This window comes from Salvelinus fontinalis, chromosome 3 (assembly GCF_029448725.1).
Source record: "Salvelinus fontinalis isolate EN_2023a chromosome 3, ASM2944872v1, whole genome shotgun sequence".
Classification (NCBI taxonomy): Eukaryota; Metazoa; Chordata; class Actinopteri; order Salmoniformes; family Salmonidae; genus Salvelinus; species Salvelinus fontinalis.
Window position 1 is genome coordinate 19,044,293 of NC_074667.1, and position 16,307 is coordinate 19,060,599.

At 40.1% G+C, this 16,307-nt stretch overlaps 1 protein-coding gene across 2 annotated transcripts in view; it reads left to right on the forward strand.

Annotated features, from left to right (window-relative positions):
• pmepa1 (prostate transmembrane protein, androgen induced 1) overlaps positions 1–9,441 on the forward strand; it is a 95,134-nt gene extending 85,693 nt beyond the window's left edge. For both annotated transcript variants that reach the window (XM_055908463.1, XM_055908471.1), the window contains exon 4: positions 257–9,441. In XM_055908463.1, the coding sequence (XP_055764438.1) occupies positions 257–847 (591 nt within the window). In that variant the 3' untranslated portion in view covers positions 848–9,441. The remainder of the gene's footprint in view (positions 1–256) is intronic.
• The last annotated feature ends 6,866 nt before the right edge of the window (positions 9,442–16,307 follow it).

Here is a 16,307-nt window from a genome sequence, read left to right on the forward strand (position 1 = left end):
GTATTGTTTTGTGTGGTTGCTCGGCCTCCTGTCAATATACCCTCACTCAATATACCTTCACACGCTCTTTTTGTCACTGTGGATAAAGAGAGTGTTCTGAACAAGAGGACCACAATGAAAATAAGTTGTTGAACTTTTTTTGTGTTATCCTCAATTATTTTAAGTGCATTGCATCCAAATACAATTTGTCAACTTCATCAAATTAATCACAAAAATGAATGTTTGTGCTAACTTTCCTTCTACTCCTCCCTTACAGCAGCAGGTGTACACCCCCCGGCCCCCGGACCGCGGCCCCTCCTACCTGCAGAGGGAGCGTCTGGCCCGCTTCCAGCCCACCTACCCCTACCTGCCCCATGCCATCATTGACCTGCCGCCCACCATATCGCTGTCGGACGGCGAGGAGCCCCCGCCCTACCAGGGCCCCTGCACCCTGCAGCTTCGCGACCCCGAGCAGCAGCTGGAGCTTAACAGGGAGTCGGTGCGCGCGCCCCCCAACCGCACTGTCTACGACAGCCACCTCCTCGATACCTCCCTGTGCCCGCCGCCCAGCCTCAATGCAGGAGTCAGTGCTACCACTGTAGCCACATCCGCACAGGCCTACTCCAGCCGAGTGGAAGGGGCGCCGCCGACTTATAGTGAGGTTATAGGGCACTACTACCACCCCTCTTCCCTGCCCAGGCACCACCACCAGACTTCTAGTGGCAGTGGGGGCATGGGGGGCGGATGCGGGTTAGGAAGCCCGGGTCCCTCGCTGCTCCACGGGATACTCCAGCAGGCCCACCTGGGCAGCTTGGAGAGCAGGAACGCACGCAACAAAAAGGAGAAGCAGAAGCCTCGGCAAGTGTGACGGCAGTGTTGGTGTCGGCTGTTTATTTCTTTCTCTGCGCACTTCAGCTGAACTGTTGGTGTCGGGCAGGGTTGGGGAGGGGAGGTCGACATGGGGTGGCAGGGGGAGGCAGACGTTAAAAAAAAGAAATGCCTCCCCTCTGAACTTTACCCCCCCGGTCACCGTCTTAACTGACAACCGTCGCCCCTGACTTACTTTGTATAAATATTTACTTGTTCTTTGTTGTCTCCGTGCTTACAGCTTTTTTTCTATACTGACAAATGCGAAAACAAAAAAAAAGTTACATTTTTTATTTTATTTTGTATTTAGGTTTATTTTGTTTTTGTATGCCTTTTGCATCATTTCTAGTCACTTATCTCCTTGTAGTTTATCCTTAGTTGCTCCGAGAGTCTTTTAGAATGACCAGGTCTTCCTTTTTTAGATGCAGATGGCTCTTAGTGAGCCGCCACCTAACCCCGTCTGGCTTTGTGTACTGTCCGTGTACAGGCTTGTACAGTGCATTGATAGCAACCTTGTATCAGGTTGCCAGATTCAGGCTCTCACGGGTTGCCAGATTGAAGCTCATATGTTAGCCCTAGTTAGCCTCAGCTCATGACCCAGTTAGCCACAGTGCCAACACCCCCGTCGCTCATCAATCCACATCAAAGGGTGAATAAGTTTAGCGATGTGGTGGTCAGCGTTGGCATCCATGGAAACACATGATTGACAGCTGACTGGGTCTGTGTATCAACATGAGCACTGGAATAGAGAGTCCTTTGAGGTCAATTGAGTACAGTACTTTGCCCACTGTAGTGCTTTATGGCTATCTTGCTGTACTATCTGGACCCATCTGAGTTTAGTACTGTACTTTGGGTCTTGTCCAGTTGATTTTAGTACTGTCTTTGGGTCTTTGGACAGACAAGTTCAGGAGTTCCCGTGTGCAAATGCTCTTCATTTTTTTCTGGATCTTTTTTAAAGAGATGTTTGCACAAGATTCAAGACTGTTTATCTGGAGAAAAAGAAAAGAAGTCTGCAATATGTATCATAAGAGAGGAGAGTGTGGGCAGGGGTATTTTTGTAAACATGGATTCTAAAGAGAAAAATACATTTTTGTTTTTTTGTCTGCTCTAGAAATAAAAGTGAAAACGGTCATCTGTTGGGGTGCCAACTCAAATGTGTTTAACATTGTGCTATCTATACATATACATCCGTATGTATATGTATCAATGTATGTGTGTAAACATATATACACACGGAAAAACAAAGTTAAAAAGCACGATTTTAGAGTTATTTATATAATTGTTGAAAATAATTGCACTATTTTTTTATATAACGAAATGGAATGAGGAAAAACGAGACCTGTAGTTTTGCGTGCATGTGTGATCATGAGTGACAGAGCCCTCAACCTTTGAACCCCCAACTTTGAACTCCAGTTCAAGTTTATTATCTGCAGAGCCCCCAGATTTCTGACCAGAAGTAGGGTGAAGTTGCTCCTAGACGCTGATGTTGGGTCAGTTTAGCTTTTTCCCTACTAATGGGTAAGGCAAGGATAGGGGAAGAGAAGCTGATCATAGATCTGTACCTAGGGGAAACTGCATCTGACCACCATTTCATAGGACTGCAGCGTACAGTAGCCTACTACACAAAACAGCAGTACTGTAAGGCCAAAATCTGACTTAAAACATTTTGTGCGTGACTTTCAAATTGATCTCCTATTGATTTTAGGCAAACGTTAGAGTTAAAGTTGCAGATTTTTATTCAGGATTCTGCTAGTAGGCCCTATTCCATATGCTTAACTCTTTCACCTTTCAAGGCCTTTAGAAATTCAAAATCAACACAACTCCATTAACCTCAATTACCTATTATCACTCAAGATGTATTTGTCAAATCATTTATTTTGACAAACTACCTCAACAAGCAACACGTGAAGCACGCAGTCTCACATACCTTCAGATATTTTCATGATTAGTGCCCGTAATGAATTTCACCTCATGGATTTTTTTGTTTTTAATGCAAGCCTCCACCATGTGTAGGTTTGGAACAGAAAAAGATTAATCAGGAAACTGAAGTTGGAGTGGTGACCTTCACCACTTTCCTCTAAGCTTTGTATCTGAATGTCAGGCCTTTGAAGCGGCCAGGTGAGAGCGAGTGCTTTGTCAATAGAGAGCATGACTGAGCGTTTAGCAGGCAACTGTACGCTGCACACATCCTCCTACCGTCTGGGCTTTTCTCCAACAGGCATCTCTTAGCACTTTAATGAAGAAGGAGAGAGATGCAATCTCCCTCAGTCAGCATTGGTCTCACTTCAATATTGATATTATGCAACTGCTCCCTCTGAGGTGAGACTCAAACTGCAAGGGCGCCCAACTTAAGATGGTATCACAGCAAAGAAGAGAGATGTGTATGTGACAATAATAAAATACAAATAATATATATATATATATATATATATATATATATATATATACACATATATATATATATATATATACACACACGTGTGCACACACACAGTGAGCTCCAAAAATTGGTACAGTGACACATTTTTGGTTGTTTTGGCTTTGTACTCCAGCAATTTGGATTTGAATTTATATAATGACTATGAGGTTAAAGTGCAGACTGTCAGCTTTAATTTGAGGGTAATTTCATCCATACCGAGTGAACTGTTTAGAAATTACAGCACGTTTTGTACGTAGTCCCTTCAATTTAGGGGACCAAAAGTATTGGGACAAATTCACTTATGTGTATTAAAGTAGTCAAAAGTTAAGTATTTGGTACCATATTCATAGCACGCAATGACTACATCAAGCGTGTGATTCTACCAATTAGCATTTTCCTTTTGTTTTGGTTGTATTTCAGATTATTTTGTGCCCAATAGAAATGAATAGTAAATGATGTATTGTGTCATTTTGGCGTTCACCCCATATGGATAAAAAATATATATATTTAAAGCTGACAGTCTGCACTTTAACATAGTCATTGTATAATTTCAAATCCAAAGTGCTGGAGTACAGAGCTAAAACAACAACAAAAATGTGTCACTGTTCCAATACTTTTGGAGCTCACATATACAGGACCAGTAAAAAGTCTGGACACATCTACTCAGTCAAGGGTTTTTCTTTATGTTTACTATTTTCTACATTGTAAAATAATAGTCAAGACATCAAAACACATGGAATCATGTAGTAACCAAAAAAGTGTATTTTAGATTCTTCAAAGAAGCCACCCTTTGCCTTGATGATAGCTTTCCACACTCTTGGCATTCTCTTAACCAGCTTGACCTGGAATGCTTTTCCAACAGTCTTGAAGGAGTTCCCACATATGCTGAGCACTTGTTGGCTGTTTTTTCTTCACTCTACGGTCCAACTCATCCCAAACCATCTCAATTGGGTTAAGGTCTGGTGATTGTGGAGGCCAGGTCATCAGATGCAGCACTCCAACACTCACCTGCTTGGTCAAATCGCCCTTACACAGCCTGGAGGTGTGTTGGGTCATTGACCTATTGAAAAGCAAATGATAGTCCCACTAAGCACAAACCAGATAGGATGGTGTATCGCTACAGAATGCTGTGGTAGCCATGCTGGTTAAGTGTGCCTTGAATTCTAAATAAATTACTGATAGTTTCACCGGCATGGCACCATCACACCACCTCCTCCATGCTTCACTGTGGGAACCACACATGCGGAGATCATCCGTTCACACACTCTGCGTCTCACAAAGAGATTGGAACCAAACATCTCAAATTTGGACTCATCAGACCAAGCAAGTATCTTCTTATTGGTGTCCTTTGGTAGAGTTTCTTTTCAGCAATTCGACCATGAAGGCCTGATTCACGCAGTCTCATCTGAACAGTTGTTGTTGAGATGTGTCTATTACTTGAACTCTGTGAAGCATTTATTTGGGCTGCAATTTCTGAGTCTGGTAACTCTAATGAACCTATCTTCTGCAGCAGAGGTAAATCTGGGTCTTCCTTTCCTGTGGTGGTCCTCATGAGAGCCAGTTTCATCATAGCGCTTGATGGTTTTTGCGACTGCACTTGAAGAAACTTTCAAAGTTCTTGAAATGTTCTATATTGACTGACCGTCATGTCTTAAAGTAATGATGGACTGTCATTTCTCTTTGCTTATTTGAGCTGTTCCTGCCATAATATGGACTTGGTCTTTTACCAAATAGGGTGATTTTCTGTATACCACCCATACCTTGTCACAACACAACTGATTCGCTCAAATGAATTAAGAAGGAAAGAATTTCCACAAATTAACTTTTAGCAAGGCACACCTGTTAATTGAAATGCATTCCAGGTGAATACCACATGAACCTGGTTGAGAGAATGCTAAGAGCGTACAAAGCTGTCATCAAGGCAAGGGGTGGCTACTTTGAAGAATCTCAAATATAAAATGTATTTTGATTTGTTTAGCACTTTTTTGGTTCCTACATGATTCCATATGTGTTATTTCATAGTTTTGATGTCTGCACTATTATTCTACAATGTAAAAAATAAAGAAAAACCCTGGAATGAGTTGGTGTGTCCAAACTTTTGACTGCTACTGTATATATGTACAAACGTGTGTGGACACCCTTTCAAATGAGTGGATTAGGCTATTTCAGCCACACCTGTTGCTGACAAGTCTATAAAATCGAGCACACAGCCATGCAATCTCTATAGGCAAACATTGGAAGTAGAATGGCCTTACTGAAGAGCTCAGTGACTTTCAATGGGGCACTGTCATAGGATGCCACCTTTCCAACAAGTCAGTTCATCAAATTTCTGCACTGCTAGACCTGCCCCGTTTTACTGTATGTGCTGTTATTGTGAAGTGGAAACGTCTAGGAGCAACAACAGCTCAGCCCTGAAGTGGTAGGCCACACAAGCTCACAGAACGAGACTGCCGAGTGCTGAAGCGCATAGTGCGTAAAAATTGTCTGTCCTCATTTGCAACACTCACTACCGATCTCCAAACTGCCTCTGGAAGCAACGTCAGCACAATAACTGTTCTTTGGGAGCTTCATTAAATGGGTTTCCATGGCCGAGCAGCCGCACACAAGCCTAAGATCACCATGCGCAATGCCAAGTGTTGGACTTCATTGGACTCTGGAGCAGTGGAAACACGTTCTCTGGCATGATGAATCACGCTTCACCATTTGGTGAATCTGGGTTTGGCGGTTGCCAGGACAACGCTATCTGCCCTAATGCATAGTGCCAACTGTAAAGTTTGATGGAGGAATAATGGTCTGGGGATGTTTTTCGTAGTCGGGCTATGCGCCTTAGTTCCAGTGAAGGAATATCATAACGCTACTGCATACAATTACATTCTAGACAATTCTGTGCGTCCAACTTTGTGGCAACAGTTTGGGGAAAGCATTTTCCTGTTTCAGCATGCCAATGCCTCCATGCAAAAAGCGAGCTCCATACAGAAATAGTTTGTTGACATCGGTGTGGAAGAACTTGACTGGCCTGCACAGAGCCCTCACCTCAACCCCGTCGAAAACCTTTGGGATGAATTGTAACGCTGACTGTGAGCCAGGCCTAATCGTCCAAAATAAGTGCCCGACCTCACTAATGCTCTTGTGGCTGAATGGAAGCAAGTCCCCACAGCCATGTTCCAACATTTAGTGGAAAGCCTTCCCAGAAGAGTGGAGGCTGTTAATGCAGCAAAAGGGGGACCAACTCCATGTTAATGGACATGACTTTGGAATGAGATGTTCGAAAAGCAGTTGTCCACATACTTTTGGTCATGTAGTGTATGTCTAAGACACCAGACAAGGATGTCTGCTTGCCCCTTGCGCTTTCTTCCCGTTGGCCCCACTTTATTTATTTCTTATGTTTAAATTTTATTTTAGGACAAATACCTGAATTAAAATAAAAATGTCTGACCCTTCATGAGCAAGCAGCCAAAGGATTGATCTAAGGGGTGTGGCCATTTGACCTCTGACCCCTAGTGACATCTCATGATGCAGTTTGATGCCCTCAGAGGGGAGCTTGGGCAGGTTTCCTGGTTCGATTTCAGTCTTTGCTTCAGGGAAACCAGTGCTGACTGATTACAATGCAGGCAGGGTGGGGAAGTGACACATTACAAACCAAAAAAAAGGAACCACTATTGGCATACCGTACTAAACCATACTGCTGTTTAACCTTGACATAACACTTTCATGGCATTATGCCTGTCGTAACATTCTATGACTGTTCATTACAATAAAACAATATCAGTACTTGAAATTAAATGTCACGTATAATGACGACACATGCTAATGACAACTACATAATGTGGGTATCCTGTCAATTTGCATGAAGTAAAGAGCTATATTTTCCTCTGAACTCTAAACCTTTCAACATTTCTGTTAATACAATGCACTTCGTACATAAATTGAAGGCATTGCAAGCTCCAATAATTCTCATTCATAATGAAGGCATTGCAAGCTCCAATAACCTAACATATTTGGGTGCATTGTTTTTGTACACTACCTTACCCATCTAAGGACTTCTTACTGTCTAGACTGGGTGCTCAGATGAAAGCAAACAGAACCACTCAGACAAAACAAATAATACTGAATATTCCAAATGGTGTTCCCTTATATCCTTATCACCCCCTGTCCCCATCTGAAATGAGCTCCTACAGTTCCAGAGAGATGCCTGTGTCCCATGATGGAGTCCCACATAGACCTTCCTCGTGTTGCCATTGGCTGGGTGTCGGTCCCCTTGGAAATGTTCAGTGTTTATGTGCGCCTGCCTGTGATGATAGATTAGGCTCCGTCTGTGCTGTCAGTCTAGACAGCCTAGACTTGCCCTAGACTGACTCACAAAATGACAGACGTATGGATGATAATGTTGACAGAGGTGTCGCGGAGAGTGTTGCAATATACCTACTATTTGCCTTTTGATAATGTAGTAATTGTTTAACTTAGAGAAATGTAATGGTTGTTTTTTTTCTTCCGTTTTTTTTCTTTTTAAAAATATATTTTTGCTCCAATTCATTGTACACGCATGTAAGGGTTTTGCTGTATGAATAACAGAACATTTATTCCATGGTTTGACCACCAGGTGTCTTCACTAACGATATTGTCTACCATAGTGAGTCAGGCTTTGGAGACAATAGCCCAAACCAGGTTGGGCATCACTTTGTTTCAATGCAGCCAGTACCACAGGTTTCTGCACTTTATTTAAACTGGTAGAGTTGATGGGAAGTACTTTTAGGTGACCAAGTGCCAGAACAATGCCTTTGCTCCTATTCGCTATTAGAGAACCCTTTAGTCATCTTCAACATGCGCTATAGTACTTAGTGTGGAATATATGCCTCTAGCTTTTACAAGTACAAGGAACAACCAGATGGGGACAGGCTCAAAGGCATCACCCTGGGCAAGAACCTTCTTTACCTTCGTCCACCCTCCCAACTACAGCCTCCTTGACCAGTGTGAACCTTACGGAGTCCATATTAGGACAGCTGAGATTAAAGCCATCCTAATATGGACACCATAGAGTGGACCTGGATGGGTTAAATTCTGCCATATTACCTATTGGTCTATATACCCAAATCACTATAGATTCCCTTCACCACCACATGCTCAGTTTCTAGATGTGTGCCTTTGAGGATTTAGTGGTTGAGACTTTTTTTGTAATGTGTTATAGCGCAATTTTCCTCCTCTGGATTCTGTTGCCTTTTTCACATGAAACAAATCGCCCTTGTTATTTACAATTCCCAAAAATACAATAGAGAATTGACTCCCATGTTCTATCATACGATGATCATTTCCAACTTCGCTGCATGCATACCGATAAGAGTAAATATCAACCTTGAAGCACTAAAGTAAACCAAATGGGTGAAGCATTGGGATGGAGAGGGCCCAGCTCTATGAATATAGAACATAGCAAACAGAACCTGTCCTATTATGCAGTACATGTCCCACTACTGCATTATAAAACAAGGGTTCGTACTTTGCTCCATTGTGATCATCATCTGCTTTAGATTCCGATATTTCCTTCAATAAGTTACTGTTGAGGGTTTCAGTGTGGGGGGAAAAAAAGCATTTCCAAAGAAGGAATCATCCTAACCAGACTCTTTTAGACTGTCAAGGGTCAAAATGACTTGAACTTTGTTATTTTCCTTTGTTTTGACAGTTTTTTTTGACTGTTCTGTTGCTTTGCTTGTTTTGCCCTTCAAATTAGCAATGCTTTGAGTCTTTTCTTTTTTGAAATAAATAAATGAGCGATGATAAAAAATATATATATGGTTGCAGTATAAGCATATTTATCAAACTCTTAAGCAATTTATTAACTGTACAGAAAAACCGACTATCCTGGTGCTTATTTTGTTATGACGCTTTGTGTACTGATGAAGAGGTAATGTTGTACTGTCTATATAAAATCAGTTCTATTCTATAACATGTTCTATGCCGAGATGTATTGCAGTAAATATATAGATGCCTACTGTTGTCGACAATAATTGCTTACGTGTATCAACATTGTTTATTTAAATTTATATTGGATCCTTAAAGTGTTACTGGGTTTGTATCTCTATTTGATAAGAACAGGAGACAATGTCTATAACAGAACATGCTATGAATCTGATACATTTCAATTAGCCCCCAATTAAACAAGTAAAAACATTTTATAAAAACTGTCTGCTTTTTTTGGTCTTTTTACTCACTCACTTTCACGTCACTGACCCTGAAGAATAAAACATAGACATTAAAACACAACATATTTAGTTTATTATTTCTTGTTGCATTGTCGAGAATACGACAAGAGCCTGCAAGTAAGCATTTAGTTGGACGATGTATACCACATGTATCATGTACATAATGACAAATAAAACTTGAAACTACAAAATTTCTTATGATGCATATTGTAAGTGTATAACTGACAATTTCAAAGGTTTCACTGCTCTGAGGATGTACAATATAAGTAAAGTCCTAACATTGTATATGGTCATTCACTGATACTTTACCAGTTTAATCAGTCTTGCTTATTTGACAGTCATATTGGTTACTACCACAAGATGGCAGTTGTACACAATTGTTTGAGCAAAGCTTTGCTGCAGCTTTCACCCATGCTAGTGTACACCAGTTGTAGGCAGTGACACTCAGTATCCAGCAGGAGGTAGGCTTTTATAGTTTATTCTTATTACTAGACCACACACAGTATACGAGTACTAGTTCTATACTAATGCTAGATTCCAAATCGCCCCCTAGCCAACCAAACAAATATCTAAATATGTAATTGCACTGAACTATACCTTTTAATGTGATAAACTCTTGCAGTTACAGTTACACAGAAGCATATGATTTATTTTACTAAGCCGCAGTACAGGTTAAGTTTTGAATTCCCCCAACTGATCCCCTACAGCCCTCAAACTCAACTCTGGACATTGCAGCTAGTTCCACTTCTTTTTTCATTGTTCCCCTCTAGTCAGGGACTGATATGGACCTGGGACACCATGTGTGTGCCATTAAGTATCAGGTAGAACAGAAAACCAGCAGTCTCCGGACCTCGTAGGGGAAGAGTTGAATACCCCTGCCCTACAGCATATTCAAATTCACATTTGATTTCCAGTTGTTAATGGTCATTTAAATTGACAATATACCATTGATTCCTAAATAATTTAACTCATTATTTCAGTTTATAAGCCATTCGTCTTAGAAGATTATCACCCTATTGTAACCCTAAATCTAAAGTTGTATAAATCAAATTTGTATATTTTAGTTGTCAAATGAATAGCTTCAAAATATGTTTAAAACCCATTTTGATCTCATTGACTGTCAATCATTGCATGCATAGCTCTGTGGATATGAGTTTCCCAGACCCATCCCTCAGCTTCATACCAAACAAAATGGTGGGGATGCTGTTAAGGTGAAACACAAACTCAGGATTGTGGCTTTAAGGAAGCCCACATTATCCTGTTTAATGAATGATCCAAAGGGTGGAACAGAGTGAACACTGTGTTTCCTACAAGTCAGTTTTCTCACTCAAGACTTATGTAACGGTTCTTGATAGAGGAATCAAGGGAATTGAGTTTGATTAAACATCACAGTATCAAATAGGTCATCAAGCATTCAATTCCTCCGACAATATAGTCTGTTAGAAGCAGCTCTCCCTTTTTGTCTGGTGATGGTGTATTCTTGTCATGTTGTATGACATTGGCAAAAATAATTATGTTGTGGTACCAACAAATGCAATGGTATTAATTTGTTTTTTGAAGCAAGTCCTTGCTTACCGTAGAACTCTGAATCCAAATAATAGTTCACATTTCAGTCTGTGAAAATAAGGTTCAAATAAATTATTTTTAACTATTTTAAAGGGAAAATCTGTGATTTCTACATTAGTTGTACAGTTACAGAGGTATAAATAGCATTCCTCCCCCAAACATACGTCCCCTGTTATTGGTAATGATGAAAGGTTAGCATGTGTTGGCGGTATGATCTTTGTGCCTCTGTAATTTTTTCCCTCATAATTTTTCAAGATTCATTCAGGATAATCCGTAATCATGGTAGCATCCATACTAATGTAGAAATGTTCAGAAACATATTATATTCTTATTTGCAATAAAAGTGACTGCAAAATGACACTACATTATCTAAGATTAATTTCAATTGGGCACAACATAATCTGAAACACAACAAAAACAAACTGCAAATGCATCCAACAAGTTTGTAGAGTCACAAGCTTGATGTAGTCAATGCATGTTAAGAACATGGACCAAAATACTACACTTTTGGCTACTTTAACACACATATAAGTGTACACTTTTGGTTCCCTAAAATGGGGGACTATATACAAAATGTGCTGTAATTACTAAACGGTTGACCCGATAAAGATGAAAATACCCTCCAATTAAAGCTGCACTTTAACCTCATAGTCATTGTATCATTTCAAATCTAAAGTGCTATAGTACAGAGCCAAAACAACAACAAAAATGTGTCTGTCCAAATACTTTTGCACCTCTCTGCGTTAGAGATCGCCCAATTAATCGGAATGGCCGATTAATTAGAGCCGATTTCAAGTTTTCATAACAATCGGAAATCGATTTTTTTTGTTTACACCTTTATTTAACTAGGTAAGTCAGTTAAGAACGCCTTCTTCTTTTCAATGACTGCCTAGGAACAGTGAGTTAACTGCCTTGTTCAGGGGCAGAACGAACTATTTTTACCTTGTCAGTTAACTAGTCCAACCACCCTCTAACCACCTGCCACACAAGGAGCCTGCCTGTTACGCGAATGCAGTAAGAAGCCAAGGTAAGTTGCTACCTAGCATTAAACTTATCTTATAAAAAACAATCAATCAATCATAATCACTAGTTATAACTACACATGGTTGATGATATTACAAGTTTATCTAGCGTGTCCTGCGTTGCATATAATCGATGCAGTGCGCATTCGCGAAAAAGGACTGTCGCTGCTCCAACGTGTACCTAACCATAAACATCAATGCCTTTCTTAAAATCAATACACAGAAGTATATATTTTTAAACCTGCATATTTAGCTAAAAGAAATCTAGGTTAGCAGGCAATATTAACCAGGTGAAATTGTGTCACTTCTCTTGCGTTCGAGTATATGCAACAGTTTGGGCCGCTTGGCTCATTGCGAACTAATTTGCCAGAATTTTACGTAATTATGACATAACATTGAAGGTTGTGCAATGTAACAGGAATATTTAGATTTATGGATGCCACCCGTTAGATAAAATACGGAACCGTTCCGTATTTCACTGAAAGAATAAACGTTTTGTTTTCGAGATGATAGTTTCCGGATTCGACCATATTAATGACCTACGGCTCGTATTTCTGTGTGTTATTATGTTATAATTAAGTCTATGATTTGATAGAGCAGTCTGACTGAGCGATGGTAGGCACCAGCAAGCTCGTAAGCATTCATTCAAACAGCACTTTCGTGCGTTTTGCCAGCAGCTCTTCGCAATGCTTCAAGCATTGCGCTGTTTATGACTTCAAGCCTATCAACTCCCGAGATTAGGCTGGTGTAACCGATGTGAAAGGGCTAGCTAGTTAGCGGGGTGCGCGCTAATAGCGTTTCAGACGTCACTCACTCTGAGACTTGGAGTAGTTGTTCCCCTTGCTCTGCATGGGTAACGCTGCTTCGAGGGTGGCTGTTGTCGATGTGTTCCTGGTTCGAGGCCAGGTAGGAGCGAGGAGAGGGATGGAAGCTATACTGTTACACTGGCAATACTAAAGTGCCTATAAGAACATCCAATAGTCAAAGGTATATGAAATACAAATCGTATAGAGAGAAATAGTCCTATAATTCCTATAATAACTACAACCTAAAACTTCTTACATGGGAATATTGAAGACTCATGTTAAAAGGAACCACCAGCTTTCATATGTTCTCATGTTCTGAGCAAGGAACTTAAACGTTAGCTTTCTTACATGGCACATATTGCACTTTTACTTTCTTCTCCAACACTTTGTTTTTGCATTATTTAAACCAAATTGAACATGTTTCATTATTTATTTGAGGCTAAATTGATTTTATTGATGTATTATATTAAGTTAAAATAAGTGTTCATTCAGTATTGTTGTAATTGTCATTATTACAAATACATTTTAAAAATCGGCCGATTAATCGATATCTGCTTTTTTTGGTCCTCCAATAATCCTAATCGGTCGACCTCTACTCTGTGTATACTGATTGATTCTTGACAAATATAACTTATAAATGCCTCATGAGTTTAGTTAAACTTTCATACCCCATCAGAACCCCAGATATAAGATTGTTTTACTCCGTTGTTTATAAACAATGTAATTGTAAACAACACAGTAGCCTCAAAACATGGGCCGGGACTTCAATCCGATCGCTGAATTAGACAGTGTGCCATTTAAAACTAATTCCAATTGAGACATATTATGCAGCGTTTACAGTGAATGATGGTCTCCGTGGTACATTGCCTTTAAAACGTGCATTTAAAAGTCCCAAAATGTGCTCCGTCAAAGCTTAATAAACAAAATTATATTGGCAAGATCAGTTTGCAGGTCTCTCTTTTCTTTTAACAAATGCTTTCAAAACTTGAAATACATTGGGACTAGAAAAGAAAAGAGAATATGAGACTTGGATCATATACATTAGGACATGCAAAGGAAAATGTTTTATAATGGAAAACCAGGCTCCCTCCCTTTTTCAGTCCATTTTCCATCCATTTCAGTTTGGTGCCTAATTAATACAACCATGGTTTTCCTTTTATGGCAACATGTCCTCATGTTCCGTAGTTCCGCCATATCTTATGCAGAAGTTAAAGGGTACCGAAGAGTCATAAACTCAAATGTGTCTTGCAAAACCTCTGCTAAAGAATGATTCAAGTGATAAGCCATATCAGTTACAATACAAACCATTCAAACCTTTTAGATAAGCTCTCAACTTTGGTGCATACATTGTATGTTTTTAGCATTGAGCAATTCAGCTGTGCGCAGGCTGACGCTATCGCCACGCTATCTCTCCTGAGCAAATATTATTTTGGATCCCACAGGCTCTTACATCATTTAATTGCTCACTTTGCATAAGAAACATTGTGTTGACAGGGTTGCAAAGTAATAAACTTCTCCTATGAATAGAAAGTAGGCTGAATATTGCCCTGGATTAGACCCAAAGGTCATTTAGGTTATATTATAAAGTATATTTACATATTGGGTGATAGTGAATGATAGGGCTGTGTGTAAAATAGTTTATACCTGTAATCAAGAAGTCAATTGTACACAATTGATAAGCGTGTTTTTTTTAGAGGTGCTAAATTTACTTCTATAATTTTGGCGATATTTGCACCAAAGGATGTACTATTTTCATTCCCTTCAGAAAATAAACTTTGCACTGTTACTTTAAATCTGTCAGTAAGGTTTGAAGCATCCAGCCAAATCATTCTAATATGTTACTTAAATTGACGCACCAGTGGTTGCAAATGGGTCTTCTATAGGATTGAGGTCAAGGCTTTGTGATGGCCACTCCAATACCTTGACTTTGTTGTCCTTAAGCCAATTTGCCACAACTTTGGAATTATGCTTGGACAATGACCCCAAGCATAATTCCAAAGTTGTGGCAAAATGGCTTAAGGACAACAAAGCCAAGGTATTGGAGTGGCCATCACAAAGCCCTGACCTCAATCCTATAGAAAATGTGCGGGCAGAACTGAATAAGCATGTGAGAGCAAGGAGGCCTACAAACCTGACCCAGTTACACCAGCTCTGTCAGGAGGAATGGGCCAAAATTCACCCAACTTATTGTGGGAAGCTTGTGGAAGGCTAGATGAAACGTTTGACCCAAGTTAAACAATTTAAAGGAAATGCTATCGAATAGTAATTGAGTGTATGTAAACTTCTGACCCAATAGGAATGTGATGAAAGAAATAAAAGCTGAACGAAATAATGTTCTACTATTATTCTGTCATTTCACATTCTTAAAATAAAGTGGTGATCCTAACTGACCTAAAACAGAGTTAAATGGCAGGAATTGTGAAAAACTGAGTTTAAATGTATTTGGCTAAGGTGTATGTAAACTTCCGACTTCAACTGTATATCATTTTGAGAAGATTGACACAAAAGGATGTCCTATTTTCATTCCGTCCATAAAATAAACTTTGCACTGTTACTTTAAATCAGTCAATAAGCATTGTAGCATCCAGACAAATCATTCCAATCAATCGTACATTGCAAAGTTAAGTAACCCTTACAATTCATTCCCTTCATTCCTGCAATTCTACACATTTTGACATGACTTATGCCATGTTCATATGAGTGAAAGTGACTAACAAAATGAATGGGGGCCCCGTGGAGGTTAGGGCCCCTGGGCACGCGTTCTGCGTGCCGGTCGGCAATTTGGTCATGATTAAGTTTCAGATAGGCTGGCTAGACTCATTTACATTTATTCCATGAATAGAGTGCCTTTTGAGTAGTGTAATCTTTTCTATCATAACTATTTTTTTCACATAATTGTATCATTCTGTCATAAAGAGCATAACAAACATGTTTTCTCATCTCAAGAGGTGTCACGCCCTGATCTGTTTCACCTGTCTTTGTGATTGTCTCCACCCCCTCCAGGTGTCACCCATCTTCCCCATTATCCCCTGTGTATTTATACCGGTGTTTTCTGTCTGTCTGTGCCAGTTCATCTTGTTGTTCAAGTCAACCAGTGTTTTGTCTCAGTGCCTGCTTTTCCACAGTCTATCTTTTTCTCGTGCTCCTGTTTTTTACCCTTGCCTGTCCTGACCCTGAGTCTGCCTGCCGTCCTGTGCCTTTGCCCCTACTCTGGATTACCGACCTCTGCCTGACCTGACCCTGGGCCTGCCTACCGTCCTGTACCTTGGCCCCACTACTCTGGATTATCGACCCCTGCCTGCCTTGACCCGTTTTTCCCCCTTTCCTGTTGTTACAATAAACCTTGTTACTTCACACAGTCTGCACTTGGCTCTTACCTGATAAGAGATTAAATTAAGCAAATTCCCACTGTGCAAAAACTGGTTCAATCAGTGTTTTTTCCACGTCATTTCAA